The sequence below is a fragment of the Periplaneta americana genome, chromosome 6, assembly GCF_040183065.1.
Source record: "Periplaneta americana isolate PAMFEO1 chromosome 6, P.americana_PAMFEO1_priV1, whole genome shotgun sequence".
Taxonomy (NCBI): domain Eukaryota; kingdom Metazoa; phylum Arthropoda; class Insecta; order Blattodea; family Blattidae; genus Periplaneta; species Periplaneta americana.
The window spans coordinates 136,187,226-136,206,113 of NC_091122.1; the positions used below are offsets into that span (position 1 = coordinate 136,187,226).

Genomic DNA, 18,888 nt, shown 5'->3' on the forward strand with positions numbered 1-18,888 from the left:
GACATTAAACTGTGGACATTTCAACTCTGAATCCCGCACATGATCCATATATCTGAATGTCGTTTATCATCTGATATCTTCTTCTGCCTCGAACTCTTCTCTCGTTCACCATTCCTTCCAGTGCATTCTTCAGAAGGCAATTTCTTCTCAACCAGTGACTCAGTCAATTCCTTTTCCTCTCTCTGATCAGTTCCAGCATTAGTTTTTTCTTCACAATTATAAGTTATCTATTTTAAAGATTGTACCCAAAGACCTGTTTACTACACATTCTTATAAAAAATATGAATCATCATTACAGTATGCTTAGACCTATACAAGAATGTCAGCATGGAAAAAAGTCACCGCTTAAAGTTAAAACAGCATGAAAAAACTAGATCTACTGTTACTAATGTCGAATGTCTAGAAAAAGGTGAATCCCTAACCTCCCACTACCATGCGAATCTCCATGGCCCATAATAGGGGTACATTTACCCTTTTTTATAGTATTTTAAGCAGAAGTCGATAGTGCGTACATTATTTCAATATTTATTATGTTTTGATTTTGTTTCTTTAGTTGTAACTATAATTTACTTTATTGCAAAACTTTATGTGTTTTTCATTTACTTTAATTATAAAATTTGTAAAACAGAAAATTACTCTTATAAGCCTAGCAAACAAAATCTTTGAGTAGCAACTCATGTTCACTTAAATTCCATAACTCTTTGAATATATAATAACACAGTTCCTTTCTTTAATGTGTTACTAGTAGGCCTACTGTTATTATTTCCCTTGTATCATTTAGCGAATGCACCAAAAATATGTATTTAACACAATAAAAGTGTTTATAGTCTTTACATGCATTGAAGTCACCAATGCAACCTATAGTATCAATTATACCAAAGCCCACTTTAAGTATTTCACCTTAAATATTTGGCTCGTTCAAAACGATACCGAAACTCTAGCTGGAAGATCAAAAGTAAATATAGTAACAGAACAGGCATTATGGGCCTAATACTTGAAGACAATTTTGATTATGATGAGAAAACTCGGAACATTTGGATTGTGAATGCCTTACCTGATAGCTCAAGTATTTCGATTAGTTAACTCCGTTTATTCACTGCTGTCTTCTGCTGGAGGGATTCTGTTCCCAGGTCTCCACTTGTAGGCGGGCGGTCGTAAAGTCTACATCCTGATTAAGGAAACATAAATACGTCAATCATGAACGTTGTACTAACTCTAACTGCTATGTTTAAGACCATGTCTACTAATATAGTAGTGCGCATATGTAACAAGATATGACGTGTATTAATACTTTATTGTTCCTTGTCTTAATTTTCTTGATACGTAACATTGCAGTGCTTTCTCACGCTATAAAAAAAGTTATAAAATTATTATGAGTGCATTTTGGATGAAAGCAAATTAGTGCTTGTTTTACGTATTTCGGTCAGAGATTTGAATGTATGTATGAATGTATATATTTGTCTTTAAGCAATATACCTTTTGGTGAAGTGGCACTTCACATTATTAGTATACAGTGCCGTCTCCCCGCTTTACAACGCCTCTCGTACAACTCATTTAGGTCATTACTTATTTTTAATTTATTATTACAATTCTTCCACTACTTTACTTCTAACCCATTATTATACCAAAAATGCAAGTCAGAGATTTAATGTATTTTGTTTCAAACATATCACAATTATTATGGTAGCGTATATTATTTACATATCATATTTTGTGTAAGTAATGTAAATTATAGTGATCATGGACAAAAATTGACAGAAAAGAAGGAATTAACTTGAGAAGTGTGCACAGACATCCTACTAGAACTTTAAGTCAACGCAATGGATATGAATTTTCACACCAACTAGTGACCGCCAATTCATAATTTTAGTATTGATTAAACTTTTCCTTCTAGCTTACTTCCTTCTCAGTGTAGGACATCACGTTTGTACGCTGTGCTTAAAGTTCTAACGTCTTCTATTTCTTTCTCCCAGGACAGGGTGCAGATAAAAACAAGAAATTGAGCTTAAAAGACGTGGGTAATCTTTGCAAATGCGTGACACATATGGCAGTACCATATGGCGCACAGAACTCGAGTGGTTGCAGCGAGAGTTAGAAGGTGTTTCTCGTAGTTCAAATGGCGACGTTCTCATTACAAGACCAGCGTGTTATCATCCGGTTTCTCCACTTGCGTGGCGTGATACCTACTTATATTCACCACCAACACCACCAACCACCACCACCACCATAACTTAGCACCAGTACCACCTACCACCACCACCTACCATCAGTACCATCACCTACCACTACCACCACTATTACATGATGGATACATAACAGCGATTACAAACTTTAAAATTATGCAGTGTAATTTTATAACATATGCCAAGCTATGCATTTCAAACTACAAATTCAGTGGACTCATGTTTGAGTCCCGACAGGAAAGTGGAAATTTATCCACATTACTTCAGGACTGAAAGTTTATGCCTTGAATTGAGATACTTCTGTGTTGTTTAAGCGGTTTCTATGCACCAAGTAGACCAGTGATGAATGTTTTTTATTGGTTCATAAGTTCGCAGTAAGAAAGAAACGAGCCAACGAAATTTTTAATTTATTTTTTTAGTTGCTTATTTAACGACGCTGTATCAACTACTAGATTATTTAGCGTCGATGAGATTGGTGATAGCGAGATGAGGCAGAGGATTCGCCATAGATTACCTTGCATTCACATTACGGTTGGGGAAAACCTCGGAAAAACCCAACCAGGTAATCAGCCCAAGCGGGGATCGAACCCGCGCCCGAACGCAACTTCAGACCGGCAGGCAAGCGCCTTAATCGACTGAGCCACGCCGGTGGCTTCAACGAAATCAAACCTCGAAGTTAAATGATAAAGATGATGACGATGATGATGATGATGATAATGATGATAATGATGCCAATTACGCTATACAGAAAAGAGAGAGTCGTGGGAGAGATGTGTTTTGCGAACTTAATTTTGCTAAGCTTTCTTGCTGTGTAGAACTCAAGAGAACACACCACCACTGGCATCCGACTGAAGGTGCGCCGCTGTAGAAGTATTTTCTATCCCCCCAAAATGTACGATGACTGTTTTCTTTTCTCCCTATACACTGCAAGGTACTCAGCAGTTAGCATTGTTAAATACATCAAGCAGATCACGGCAACAACTTTACTGGAATCTGGCCCCTTACGCACATCTGAAATACCTAGGGACGAAGAGAGTCCTCCCCTTTCAGTTCAGTGCACTGGGACTATTTTGAGCACAGTAATTACTTTGGCAAACAACTTCTCGCCCACACAGAAAGAACACGACGATAAGTTGAGAGAGGCGGTCAAGGACGAGCCCGCCCCTCCCACCTTACCCATCATTCCATCACAATTGAATATATCAGCCCTCAGTGGCGGCTCTGTTATACCGGTGATGTCAAACTCAAATGCCACCATGAACCAAGTGCTGCATTGTAAGAGAATGTCAAATGTTGTAAAGAGAACGCTATTATCTTTCATGTAGGCCTATAGGACTATTTGTACGCTGTGGCTTTTTAAAAACTTTCCAGCTGCTTATTTCGAAAACAACGCATTTGCAAGAATACAGTGTTAAATAAACGTTTCTTCGTTTGAAGGGGGAAAACAATAACATTAACAATTTTGATTTAGTGAAGATAAACAAGACTAACTTGTCCTTTTTTAAGTGAGAGCAAACATTACGCATACTTACTTACTTACAAATGGCTTTTAAGGAACCCGAAGATTCATTGCCGCCCTCACATAAGCCCGCCATTGGTGTCTATCTTGTGCAAGATTAATCCAGTCTCTATCATCATATCCCACCTCCCTCAAATCCATTTTAATATTAAACTCCCATCTACGTCTCGGCCTCCCCAAAGGTCGTTTTCCCTCTGGTCTCCCAACTAACACTCTATATGCATTTCTAGATTCGCCCATACATGCTACATGCCCTGCCCATACATGCTACATGCCCTGCCCATCTCAAACGTCTGGATTTAATGTTCCTAATTATGTCAGGTGAGGAATACAATTCGTGCAGTTCTGCATTGTGTAACTTTCTCCATTCTCCTGTAACTTCATCCCTCTTAGTCCCAAATATTTTCCTAAGAACCTTATTCTCAAATACCCTTAATGTCTGTTCCTTTCTCAAAATCAGAGTCCAAGTTTCACAACTAGGGTAAAGTTACTTATTTCCGTGATACCCCTAATCCCGTGATACTCTTTTCAAATTGAATGTCAGTCAAAGCTTTACCGTTCGACCATAGCTCCAGATATCTTTCTCGAAAGATTACATCTTTCGCCTACATTTGAGACGTCGGTGAACTTCCTAGTAAGATATCCAATCCCGTGACATTCAGTGAAAAAAACGTATCACGGAATTTGGAGTATCACGGAATTAGGCAACTTTACCCTATACAGAACAACCGGCAATATAACAGTTTTTTAAATTCTAACTTTCAGATTTTTCGACAGCAGACTAGATGACAACAGCTTCTCAACCGAATAATAACAGGCATTTCCCATATTTATTCTGCGTTTAATTTCCTCCCGAGTGTCATTTATATTTGTTACTGTTGCTCCAAGATTTTTTAATTTTTCCACTTCTTCGAAAGATAAATCTCCAATTTTTATGTTTTCATTTCGTACAATATTCTGGTCACGAGACATAATCATCTACTTTGTTTTTTTCGGGATTTACTTCCAAACCTATCGCTTTACTTGCTTCAAGTAAAAGTTCCGTGTTTTCCCTAATCGTTTGTGAATTTGCTCCTAATATAATCACGTTATCCGCATAGACAAGAAGCTGATGTAACCCGTTCAATTCCAAACCCTGTCTGTTATCCTGAACTTTCTAAATGGCATATTCTACAGCAAAGTTAAAAAGGAAAAGGTGATATTGGATCTCCTTGTTTCAGCCCGCAGTGAATTGGAAAAGCATCAGATAGAAACTGGCCTATACGGACTCTGCTGAGACACATTTTAATTAATCGAACTAGTTTCTTGGGAATACCAAATTCAATAAGACTATTATATACAACTTCTCTCTTAACCGAGTCATATGCCTTTTTAAAATCTATGAATAACTGATGTACTGTACCCATATACTCCCATTTTTTCTCCAGTATCTGTCGAATACAAAAAATCTAATCAACAGTCGATCTATGAATTACGCCTAAAACCGCACTGATGATCCCCAATAATTTCATCTACGTACGGAGTTAAACTTCTCAAAAGAATTGTGCTCTTAATTTTCGTCTATAGCAAAATGTCTCCATGACAAAAAAAAAAACCGAAAACAAATCGGATTATTTTACTACATTTACGTATATGAAAACTGTCGTCCCCAGTTGGAAGTACTGAGTAAAATTGTGTATGTTCCTCTGTCGAACAGAAGACAAGAAAAGAGTCAATGAACTGAGCTGAACTGTGAAGTGACTTTGTGAACGCCATGTGATTTCACTGCACTTTCTCACTTGCAGCATGACATTTACCACTTGCAAGTGATGGCCCCATAACAGGGCGGGTATGAAGCGGAGCTCTGTCATATCAATTACTGTCTCGTCTTTTGTTCCGAACCAACGTTACATAAGCGACTCGTGTAACTTTATGATACATTGTGGAATACGACCGGGGCCTATAAAATATCAGCTTGCATGTAGGTGGACAGGACGACGCGCGACGCATTCCTTAATCCGACTCCAAGGAGCATCTTCCTGCTGCTGCTGCTGCTGCTGCTGCTCAACCGAGATTTCACATCCGGCCTCCATGCAAGTGGACAAACACTGCCCTCACACGAGGCATTCCATTAATGCCGTCGCCTTTTGATATTTATTTACAGTCAGTACTTCATCCCCTCCCACTGACTACGCCAGTAATGGAATTGGAATTTTTAGGAGGGAGCACTATGACCCAGCACTATGACCTTTTACGATCTACTGCGCTAACCCTCAAGCTAGGCGCATTTCCAGACCCACATTGGCTGACTTTACGACAAAGTGAAAAGAAGCGAATAGAAGCATTTCAAATCTGGATATGGAGAAGAATGGAACGTGTGAAGTGGACAGACAGAATAACAAATGAAGCTATGTTGGAAAGAGTGGGTGAAGAAAAAATGATGCTGAAACTGATCAGGAAGAGGAAAAGGAATTGGTTGGGTCACTGGCTGACAAGAAACTGCCTACTGAAGGATGCACTGGAAGGAATGGTGAACGGGAGAAGAGTTCGGGGTAGAAGAAGATATTAGATCATAGACGACATTAAGATATATGGATCATATGAGGAAACAAAGAGGAAGACAGAAAATAGGAAAGACTGAAGGAAGCTGGGTTTCCAGTTAAAGATCTGCCCTTGGGCAGAACACTAAATGAAATGAATTAATGAAACGAGCTGACTACACTAAGGTTCGCTGCGCAACCAGGTTTCGAGCAAGTTACCCCACTCATCCTTAGGCCAGCCCCCTCCGTGCACGGTCAGCAGGAGTTCGGGGAATGCTATGAAATGATAACGAAATCGAGAAATGGTGACGGAATGATGCAGGTACCTAATATGGGAAACGGGAGGACTCCGAGAAAACCTTAACAACTGCGTCCTTGTCCTTAGATTTTTCAATTAAAAATTCTAGCCCTGACCGGGATTCGAACCCGAACCGCCTGCTTGACAGACAGGACCCACAGAAAGCCATTCCTATAAGCAGTGGCGTGCTGTAGCACCTATGAAATGTTAGCATACATCGCAAGCGAGTTCTAATTGTGTAGCTACTACTATAGCATGAACACCACTGAAAACCGGAATACAAAATATATGTGAGTCAACTCGCACGTGAAAGTAGGGTTGGAAGTGGAATACAGACTTTCGTTGGTAGTATATAAGTAAGGAAAGGGACGGCATTAATGGAAAATTTAAATTATGATTTAACGACGCTCGCAACTGCAGAGATTATATCAGCGTCGCCGGTGTGCCGGAATTTTTGTCCCGCACGAGTGCTTTTACATTCCAGTAAGTCTATTGACATGATCCTGTCGTATTTAAACACACTTAAATGCCACAGACTTCGGCCGGGATCGAACCCGCAACCTCGAGCACAGAAGGCCAACTGCGCTACCGAGAGTGACGCATTGATGGAAACCAGTGTACTTCGTACTTGGATGTTAGTCCCCTGGCCGACTTTTCACGATTTTCTTAAGTCTTTCCAAGATTATGCAAGAAACGAATTCAAAACAATGCATATTTTTGTCACAAATCACTCACTCTTCAAGTCAGCTTAACATCTAACGAACAGTGAACACTTCATACAACCAAAAAACCATACATACACACACACATACATACATACATACATACATACATACATACATACGTACATACATAAGTAATAATGTAAGTAAGTAAGTAAGTAATAATGTTTTATTTTCGCTGGCAGAGTTAAGGCCATAAGACCTTGTCTTCCACTCAACCAGCCTTAATCAATACAATACATATTTAAATTACGAATATTTACACTACACTTAAAAGGTTCTCCAGTAATATTCTTCAGTTAAGTTTTAACGACTAGTAGACTACATATTTATTTAAATTTAGATAAACCTATAAGGTAAAATAGTAACTTAATATATGAGCTAATTTAATTCAACCAATTATAATTAATTTGAGATTTGAGATAGCTAGTAAAATGATGAAAATTAATTTAATATAAGCTTACTAGAACTATGTTACAGGAAAAAAAGAGACATATATATATATATATATATATATATATATATATATAAATCTAAAATATATTTCTATAATGAGAAATTAATGTAGTTGCCATTAGAGGTTTTGTAAATCTATTTAGAGAAATTAATGATAATAATAAGAATGGACAGATGTTAGTTTCATTATATGTAATAAATAAATACATACATACATACATACATACATACATACATACATACATACATACATACATACATACATACATACATACATACATACATACATACATACATACATACATATTCGTGTGTGCGTGTGTGTGTTGTGTATCTGTGTGTGTGTATTATTCGAGTTGTAAATTATTTTGAGTAGAGCCGATTTCGAGAGTGTGACCTGGATTATGTGGCGTTTTTTCTGTTGTAGTAACAGTATTGAGATTTTCGTTTCTCGCAGTATGAGTATAAGAATTTTAAAAAAAATCTAAACAAATCTATAATTTCGTATAATGTGATATATTTTGCATAACTGATCTGAACTGCGCCCGAGCACGAGCTTCTGCTCTTTCGGGCTGCAATGCCTAATGTAGCTCAAGTGTAAAGTATTAAATAAATTATTATTATTATTATTATTATTATTATTATTATTATTATTATTATTATTATTATTTTCGAAAGAGGAATCGATTGTCGTGAACATCGTGTACTGAGTCACATCCTGTTTTCGAGATAAGCGGTCGACAGGTCCACACTTTCCCTGTCGCGAGAGGTGACCACAAAAAGTATTCGAAGTATTTGGGACATGGTTACACACGTCAGCACTATTGTCGCGGCCACATACACGGCTCCTTTGCACAGAAGTTCTCTCTGCAGGACGTTTGGTTTTCCCCCCATACTTTGAGTTAACTACACCAAGAGGAGTAGGCAAGAGGAGTAGATTCTCCTCTTGAACTACACTTATGCATTTCTGGTGTATGTTCATATAAAATCTTGTAATGTTTACCAAATCTTAATATTGTAATCGCGATATGAAATATCTGTGACATTTTAATTAAATTTCCTATACTGTATTCTTTAAGTTGACACTAGTTCTGTACGGTGCTTATTATCAAAAGTTATTAACAGAACAAACTTACAATAATATTACACAGTAGGCATATACTCATAGTTTAAAACTTGTACTTTTTTAACATTCGTAATAGTATATTGCGATACAAGCGTGGTAAATGCGTTATAACAGAATCGAGGAAAAGTTGGAGAAGTCGAAACGAAATCGAGTCTTCTCTATTTCCGAGATTCTGTTATGCACTTAACACATGAAGAGTCCACTGCAAGAATGATGGATGTCACTTTCTTGTGAAAATGAACCAAGACTGTCAATGTATAGCTTAAGACATATAGAATGTACATAGAGAGTTATATGGCATTAACACTGATAGTCATTGTCCAGTAATGATCGGAAAATCACAATTAAGCTTTGAGCGCTAAGCATTTCAAACTTTCAATTGCTTCTCCTGCAAAATGTATTCCAAATGACATCCATCATTCTTGCAGTGGACTCTTCACATGTATTGCATACTATTTTTTGGCCGATCTTCATAGAAACATAAATTATCATTAATCATTTTTAATTTAAATAAATAGTTTGTTTTTGGGCGCTAACATTTTCATGTGTGATCGCCGTTTGTTATTTGTCGATAGATGTTATTCATTAGTTATTATTCGGCGGTGATTGTGAAAATGTTGTAATAAGATAAATTATAGGAAGTTTAGTTTTGTTTTCAAAGAAATAGGTAGGTGACCCATTAATTATACACCAATATAAATAAATAGCATATCGTCGTTGTTCCTGCAATAACTCCTATGTGACATATTTATCGATTTTCAGATTTTTGCTCTATTAAATAACTTAAATAGTAATACAGCAAATAATAAAATCTCCTATATGTAATTATACTTCTTTCTTTTGAAAAATGGGGCAAATCGCAATATAGCGAACGTAGAAGCTCCGCCCACGACCCCTTCCACTTTTCCCCTACTAGCTCACCAGACACTCTACGTGACAGGTGAGTGTTGTGTCGAATGCACATTTCATGTGGGTGGGGAAAACTTCCCCTACTGGCGTTCGCTATATTGCGATTTAACCGAACATTTTTATATTTTGCACATAGGAATAACAGGAACAACGACGATATAGAAAAGGCTGTAGGTGACACAGTATTATACATCAGTGTAAATAAATTGCATACCGGTATAGGTTAGTGCTCAAATATGTATTTTACTCCATGGATGTTTTCGCGTCCCACGAGTAGCGCTCAGAACAACAATCGGAAGTCATCAGAAATGATTTTCACGCTTATGTCTTATGTACATTAATTTCTGTTTTCTTGTAAATCTCTACTCCAGTAAATTAATTTAGAAAGAGTACAGATATAATAAGACAGTCAGTTATTTCCTCGTAGCACATAGTGATGCGCGATACTGATAGTTCGTTACTTTTAAGTAAATAAGTAAAAGTTGATTTGATTTGTTTACTTACTGCACGTGTGTTGTAAGTTTAACTTAGAAGATCTACCAACAACATCGGTAAGGTTGTTAAAAACACGATCGGTAAAAAATAATATTAATTACAATGATACGGTGCCTTGATAAATTTCACAACTTGTTAATTAAGTACAAGAGAGTGAAGATGGTCGGGATCTATATGAGAATACTGTTCCTTTTTCAATTCCGACAGTTCGTAAAGCCATGTTACGTAATGCACGTGGTCCATAAGCCCTTGCTACCCGAACTCCACCATTCATGTGACAGGAAGGACGCTAAACTATTAAAACAAACATTTGAAAAATTTTACATATTTCGTGTGGGTTTGGTCCTCCTTACTTCTCCCACATCGATGCCCCATTCACAGCCGCTTCGTCGTCCCTGGTGACCTAAGAATTCTTCCAAAAAGATTGAGTACGATCATTATTCCTCCGCGCCTCTGCACCACGCAGAGTTAACTGCTAACGGCTGTTTAAGTTATACTTGTCGTGTCCTACTGTCGGTGGCAAAGGGAAAATGATTCCAGCCCACAGCGATAAGAAAGGCGATATTTCCCATTCAACTTCAAAGTGTGCGTTGACGACGAATTTAACCACCGTAATACTAATTAGGTCACTGGAACATATCTGTAAGTGTATTATTCAGGTTTCATAAATACAATTACAGTTAGGACATCCATATTTTTCCTTAGTTATTTCCAGGCAAATGCCGGGATTGTACCTCTTGAAAGTCCAGCCATGGACGGCGATCCTTCCCTTAATCCTTTCATACGTGTGAGTGAATGCTGTGTAATGTCTTAAATGTTTGTGTTGTATCGGAGGTGGCCCTGGCACTGAGCTGATCCCTCATCCGGGGAGGCCCTCCATGTCCTTGTGTGGTCAAAAAAGTATGTATGTGATCCATAGATTAATTCCTCTCCCGACAGGTCACGGCCCTGTAAGGCCCGGGGGCGTGGGTCGTGTAAATGCACCTAAAAGGGAGAGATTAAACTAAGAGAAAGAAGAAGAAGAAGAAGAAGAAGAAGAAGGACATCCATATTGATCACTTATTTTAAATTAATGAACTCTTCTATTTGAGAATTGTGCCGTTTGTGAGACGGAACTGTCGAAACCCACTGTGGTACTAAAAGCGCATACACAAATCTCGGGGCGGGCAGGAAATGCAAGTACAGTACTGTATTCGTTGATGGATAACCAATACGAATTTGTATTCATTTCACCTGCCACACCCACTACTTAGGAGAGTCCACTGTACATGTTTTATTTTATAGGCTAATTAAATTCTTCAGTTTTAATTTACTTTAGGACAATAACACGCACAAACCTGTCTTATAAAGAAATTGCTAATAATAATGAAACAGGCCATCTACAAATGCAGACCACCTGGGTTTGATTACTAGTACAGAAATGTACAGAAATGTGCAATTCTGTGGTGTTTGGTCAAAATAAGATAATTCCAAAAAAACTTGTTTTGAGATACAAACATTTTTATTTTCACTTTTCCCGTACAAATAATAATTCTAGTTTATATAAAAATGTGAATGAAAACACGTAAGATTAGATGGAGATATCACGGCTATACCAAACGAAAGAGAACTGTTTTTATATAGGGCTGCGCTTTCAGCTCAAAAAAGACCATTTTTGGAGTTATGTTCTGACCAAACACCACAGAATTGAGCCCTTGTTCTATGTTTGTTCTGTATCGTGTCAAAAGGTCGCCTTGCGCCATGCTGACCACGTGGCCAGGGACTTCTGATAATGTCTTGTAGTAGCCTATTTGTGAACGTCTAGTATGGATTCATAATTCTCGTAAGAGTGAAGACGGAAGGAGCCAAGGAATCCAATCCTAGAAAGCAGTGATAGTGGTGGTTATAATGATGATTATGCTGTGGAAGAGGTGGAGGACGACAATGGAAAAAGGAAGGACGACAATGACAATGATAGAGAATGGATTAAAAATTGGTAGAGTTGAACTTGGTTATAGCGTCATCAAGGGGACTAACGAAGTGATGTCCCCATAAACGAGCGTAGCTATAAGGAAAAATAAATAAATACTCTAAATATAATTCAAAGAAGAAACTTATTCATAATATTGCATATTTTTTACACTATCATAATTTCATTTATAATTTTATATAAACCTAGTTACAGTACTAGAATTTTTTTAAATACTTTACAGCAGGCACGGGCGCTAATACCTCAATTGAGACACTGCAGACCACCCCTTAACTCCTTACTCCATCTTCCCCGGCTGAGACAGTAATGTTTTGGTGCGGTACGAGCAGACAAGAAGGTCAGTGACGGATTGTATCAGGCGGACATAATAGGTTTTACGAATTTTCGACTCTCGCTGGTCGACTAAAATCCACCACTAATGCACAGAGCGTTATTGTGCGTTTGTTTATAAAGCGGTGTAAGTGAAAAGTACATGCGTTTCTCCATCCCTTTCAGTTCCCCTCTTATTCCCAGGGCTGTTTTACAGCGTTATTTTTTTATTATTTTGAAAAAATAAAAATACTGTACTTGATTGTAAAAATAGTGCAAAAGACAGTAAAATAGTATAGAGGAAGTGTGCCTAATATGGGGAGCAATTTGCTCTAGGTTTAATTATAGGAACGCAAAATATTGAACAACAGTTTTAACTTCAAAAATGACTTCATACACCTTTAAGGAACATACTGAGTGTAAGGACTTCTTGTGCAATAGTTATTTAGGTAATTGTAGCAGGATTTGTAAAATAGTTGCATTCTCCCCATATTAGGACACTATGTACCTATTATGAAGAGATTTTATCAATAAAAGAAATAATATAAATTTGACACTGTTTTTGTATTGTGAGATTTTGAATTAATTTTAAAATAATATAATACATAATTAATACTTCAAATAGCATAATCATATACCCTGAATATCAAATTTGAATAATTAATATAAATGTGAAAACCTAAACAATTCTGAGTTTTAGAAAAACTGAAAGTTTTGAGTTAGTCAAGTCATTTACACAAATCACAAATGAAAATCTTGTCATCTGAACCTGCACAAGTGTATGGCTCCATTTGAAGCATTTGCAACAACGAATCCAGTCTTCTCCTTCATTGTCTTCCGAAAATCGCCCAGCACAGAACAGGCATTCGGCGTCTTCATCTTCTGACATGTCTTCCTCCGAATCCTCAAGTTGGACAACGTCATCCTCGGAATCAGAAGTGTCAGTTACAAATGGAAGTCGCCTTTTCGACCTGCCACACCGTGATGACGACGTAGGACGTTTCCCACTGGAAGTTCCTCCTTTAGCACGTTCATTTTCTCTTTGCTTCCTTTTCTTGGCATTCATGAGTTTCTTCTGTTCAGCTTCCTTTTTTTTTGCTCAGGGATTCTTCAATCGTTTGCTTGTACGGAGAGCTGGTAATAACTTGAGCAGATCCTGATCTGGAGCTGCTATTGGATGTTTGAGTTAGCAAGGAAGGCACTGGACTCACATCTGCTGCTCCAACAAGTGGAACTGATTGAGAAGAAGAAGGAGTTGAATCAATTTCCTTAGCTGTTCCTCTCTGAAGTGGTGACATTTGTTCAATTGGCGATTCAGATGTGTTGGAATGAGGAAAGTCATGTTGCCGGAAGACATTCCTATCGCACGGATAGAGCCCTGCCTTCCGAAATCCATTCATTGCACTTTCTACCGTAGCTGCTCTGGCATAGGCTTTCCCAAGCAATTCTGAAACTTGGTAGATAGTTACAGCTCGGCCACCATTCTGTCTAAGCCATTGTTCTATCTCCTGAGCATAATAAGTCTTGAAAGGTGACATGAAGCTCAAATCCAGCGGCTGCATCTTGTGGGTTGCATGTGGCGGGAGGCATATTATGGTGAGGTTATGTTCTCTGCCCAGCATAATGACGTCTAAATTCCTCGTGTGTGAACTGTGACCATCCAAAACGAGCACGGCGGGATCTTGTGCACTAGGTTTGACGTGCTCAATAAAATGACGAAGCCACTGTGTAAAGAGCTCAGTCTGTATCCATCCTGAAGGGTGGCAAGCGTAAATGGACCCTGGTGGAGCTCCATTCATCAGTTCCAACTTCATATTTTTGCGTGGAAAAATTATGAGCGAAGGAACATAGTGCCTGCCGCACTGAAACAAGTGACAACTGTGACGAGACAGCCTCTCTCAGCTGCTTGTAAGGCAGATATCTGGCGCTTGCCTTTCATGCCGATCACCTTTGTGTGTTTATGTTGCACTATGCTTATTCCTGTCTCGTCACAGTTGTAAATCCTGTGAGGTTGATGTTTAATTTTTTCCATAGTGGGTTCAAAAATGTCAAAAAATTTTGCAACTGCCTCAGGCGTGAAATTTTTTGCGCGAGCAAAAGACAATCCCTGTGGCGATCGAACGGCGAGTTGCGGATTTCGTCGCAAGAAGTTCTTTACCCATTTTCTCCCTGCTGATTCACTCTCCTTCGAAAATGGATGCGCGATTCCATTCTTTTCCGCCAATTGAAATGCTAAACGGCGGAGGTCTTTTTGTGACAAACCAAAATAGCGTTCTTCCAAAAGAATGCAGTGTTCGGCGAGATCTTTCTCCAGATCGGATGGTAGATATTGCTTTCTTCCCAGCTTCGTCTTTACAACATCTGTGGGACTCTTAATCTCATCTTTCACATATAGTTCTAGGGTAGTTTGAGGAACATTATAAATTCTCGCGGCTTTAAAACTTCCCATTTCCCCGTTTCGTACTGCTTGCACTGCCATTTTCATCTACTCTGGGTTCCATTTTTTCCTTCCCGGCATCTAAAACAATGATGCGAACATTAATTCCGGCTATAAAAAAACGCTACAGCAAAAAAAACATGGTGGTTCCACATTATTTACCCGGCGAACAAAAAAATATTATAACACTTTATTTTTACCAATTATTTCAACAAAAATGTAATTTTCGTATCCGATGACCAAAAGATACTGAGATATAATATTTCAATTCAATTGAATGAACCGTTCGACAATTACCGCGCAGAATTGCAGACACACAGACAGAAGTCATTCTCGAAATGGTCTTAATTCTTCTTAGGGAACTTTTAAATATATACAGTATATCCGTAGTTTCCTTGATTTTCCGGATCGTTCACAATACGTTACGCATCGGGAAGAAATAGTGATCCTAATATGGGGAGCCCCATATTCGGCATAACATAACCTCCCCATATTAGGATCAGATTACCGTCCGTCTGTAAACACTTTTATTTCCCTTTTGTATAACATCTACAAATTAAATAACACATGGGATGAAAGCCCAAATAAAACTGATTCAATTATAATATTCACACAATTAATTGAACTTACCTTTCTTCAACAATGAGGAAATGTGTGAGAGCGTTGAAAAACTTCTGGCACGTGCACAAACACAAAAAGCAGACTGGCGCGAAGAAGGTAACGCTACGGGTGTTGGAATTTACAACTACAGCACTTTCAGGGATGTCTCTTAAAGTACCATTTGTCACCGTTAGGTTACAGCACTTCCTTAACATACATTTCACACCTCCCCATACTAGGAACGCTCCCCATATTGGGCTCACTTCCTCTACATAATGCACAGTTATTACAAATACACAATACTCAAAATAAATTTAAAAACGTAGGTTGAAGAGACTTTTTATTTATTTATTCTTTTGCTCCCGTTTTACAAAATACTGCATCAGTAAATCATTTCCAATTCTTCCATAACCAAATAAAATTCACGGCACATACTTTCTTTTTACCACTCTTCATTTGTTTTATAATATTAATTTTCATCTTCCACACTTGAAACTTTTGTTTTCTTTGCCCTTTGCTTCATTGTAATGTATTTAACACTCGTCTACAATTAGATCTATATGATGTTACTATTCATTTTTTATCCTACAGAATTATCTGTTATGTTTATTATTTAATAATAACAGAAAAAAATTCACTCCGGCACTGGGGATCGAACACACTCCTTTGGTTTTTCCCTTTTTGGCCTACTCCATGTTTCGACTTATGTCATCATAAAGGACTGCACTCATTTCAGTGACTTGTGTGGTCAGGAACCAACAGTTATGTACTGTTAGACAATTAAACTGAGGGTCCTGGGTTCAATCCCCAGTGCCGGAGCGAATTTTTCTAGTGTTATTAATAAATAACTTGTCTGCAAGCTGAATGCATTACAATGCGGTACAAAGCTTGGCCTTCTATTGTTTGTAAAGGGTTGTTAGTACGGTAGAAGGAAGAGTTTTGCCTTTCCCAAACTCCATTCTCTTTTCTTAGAATTCCAATTCCTGGTCGTAAATCTTTTTATTAATTAAATGCTTTCCTCGCAGTCCATTTAATCGTGAGTTTACATGAAGCTAACGTGGTTTGGTGTCAGAGCTTTACAACAGAAATGGTTCGATATGAAGAACTGATATGGAAGCTGATTGATCCGCGCCATCGGAACTCCTTCATCACCCTCTGACAGCCGCGCCTCACTGCGGAATGCCGGGAAGGTAAAACGCGTCAGAATCTGCTTGTTATTTATACCGATAGTTGTAATAGCCGTGACACCGTGGTCATTCCAATTCCAGGAAAATTTACATGGAAATATTTTTTATTGAATGTTAAAAAAGGAATCAAGTCAATGCATGAAAACACTTGCATATGTAAATCGTGAGCCCTAAACGGCGGGCTCTTGGGCTCTATCGAATTGATTTTAATGAAGCAGCTAAAATTTATGGTCATTGCTGTTGAGGTAGTTTAGAACGAGGTACCTAAGGCTGAGCATTTGAACACGTCACACGTAGCGAGAGGAGTTTTTATGAAAGGTTAAAATGACGCCTCAACAATCCATAAATTAGTGGAATAGGTCTGGACAGGCGTCAGAAATCTCAGGTAACGATCCAGGAGGCAGAGAACAGAACAACACCAAGTTCACTGGCGTAGGGCACCCGCCCGTGTACAGTTCGGGGAAACACCCATGTTACAGATATTCCACCCAATCTGCGCAATGGACCCAATTTAATCTTACCTGATCTTATTTAAGAAGGTCCAAGTACTCAGAGCTACAGCAACTACCTAGAAAGTGGAAAGAAGAAGATTCGATCCCAGAAATCGCAAAGGAAATTTCTCTTGATACTAACTTGATAGCTTCTTTAAGTCTCTTGATAAATTAACACCGAATATATTGTCGTAGACAATGACAGTCAGACTCTACGAATTTACTTTTTCTTGCAGGCTTAACAGAATACAGAGGTTTCACATTCTTGTTCCTTCACTATATGAAGGGTTCAGAACCATAGTGGGCCAAGCGCCATTTACTAAAGCCGTAGAAAACAAGGGTTAAAATGAAGTTTTTACCACAATTCAATGGAAACATATAGCAAGTAATACAGGGACATCATTTTATTTTTACTTCAATTTTTATTGTACCTGAATTTTTTAATGTACTTCACTCCCACTCCCTCTACTAGTAAACTTCTAACCATTCTCCACACAGAACCAAGGCCGCGTATGCGGTCATAGTAAGCAGTACTGAGTTAGTGAGTATAGTACGTTCCAGAAATATGTTCGCGTTTTCCAGTGACGAAAGAGCTTTCAATATTGAATCATATTTTCGTACAGGTACTGTCGTCCGTTTGCCTACGTCGCATCCCAGTTTCCCCCACTCGCTTCTGCTCGCCCCTCTGTAAAGACTAGTGACTGGGCTGTCTCAGCTCTTTTTCTGAAAACAATTTCTGTTAGGAATTGGACGTGTACGTAATATTATATAGCTGTTTAAAATAACTTAAATGAAAGGGCCTCGTTAAGTAATTAATTGTCACGTTATTTCCCCCCTTTCTACAACCCTGCTACATAACTACTTGGACGAACAGTAGATAACATGTCTGAGTGATTTTATTTTTTTCGGATCGGGCAGAAGTGAAGATTGAATTTACAGTACGTAAGGTACTCTTTTATAGAGTAGGTACAGAATTATTTCAACATGAGTTACTAGTACGAAGGCCGAAACTGCTAATTGGAATTAGGTGCAATATTCTATAGTGCGATAATATACACAAAAGAACTGAAGCCTGTATCGAAATGAAGGGCCACTATTTTCAAAAATGTGTTTAAATATCCATATTATGATTATTTTTAAATTTAACTTCATTCTCTATATTGTATGCTAATCCCAGTAAAGTGATTTGTTTGTATTTTACGCCAGTATCATCGAACTCCAGTCGTGGAAGGGGGTAGCAAACTGTTTTTCCCTTACTCCAAAGGTATAGCCAGGTTAATATTGGAAATGTTAGTAAAAATAAAGTGATGTCCCTGTATAAAGTATACACATTAAAACTAAATTATATGCCAATCTTCATTAAACTATGGTATTCACTTAACTTTAACACTTGCTTTCTCCGTTTTTAATAAATGGCGCCTGGCCCACTATGGCTCTGAACCCTTCATATCTTCGTGACCCTAACAAAAACAATTTTAGCCTTCAATTTTAACAAGTTTTTAATCGGTTATTTAACAATGCTATATCATCTACAATCTACATGGTTATCTAGTGTCGATGAAATTGGTTATAGCAAAATGGTATTTTAACAAGGTGAGTCCGAGAATTGGCTGTCCTTTGTCGCCACATTTGTGTAATATTTATATTATATTAACGCTGGAGATTAAC

General features: G+C 38.0%; 2 protein-coding genes across 3 annotated transcripts in view; one reads left to right on the forward strand and one right to left on the reverse strand.

Moving 5' to 3' along the window:
• Nucleotides 1-18,888, forward strand: part of LOC138701770 (ras-related and estrogen-regulated growth inhibitor-like) — an 839,928-nt gene that overhangs the window by 784,943 nt on the left and 36,097 nt on the right. The window lies entirely within an intron of this gene.
• Nucleotides 1-18,888, reverse strand: part of LOC138701769 (zinc finger protein OZF-like) — a 320,834-nt gene that overhangs the window by 187,476 nt on the left and 114,470 nt on the right. The window contains exon 5 of one of the 2 annotated variants that reach the window (XM_069829014.1): nucleotides 1,055-1,168. The exons of the other annotated variant lie outside the window; for it this stretch is intronic. Coding sequence (XP_069685115.1) covers nucleotides 1,094-1,168 — 75 coding nt within the window. The 3' untranslated portion in view covers nucleotides 1,055-1,093. The remainder of the gene's footprint in view (nucleotides 1-1,054; nucleotides 1,169-18,888) is intronic. 2 annotated transcript variants of the gene reach the window in all.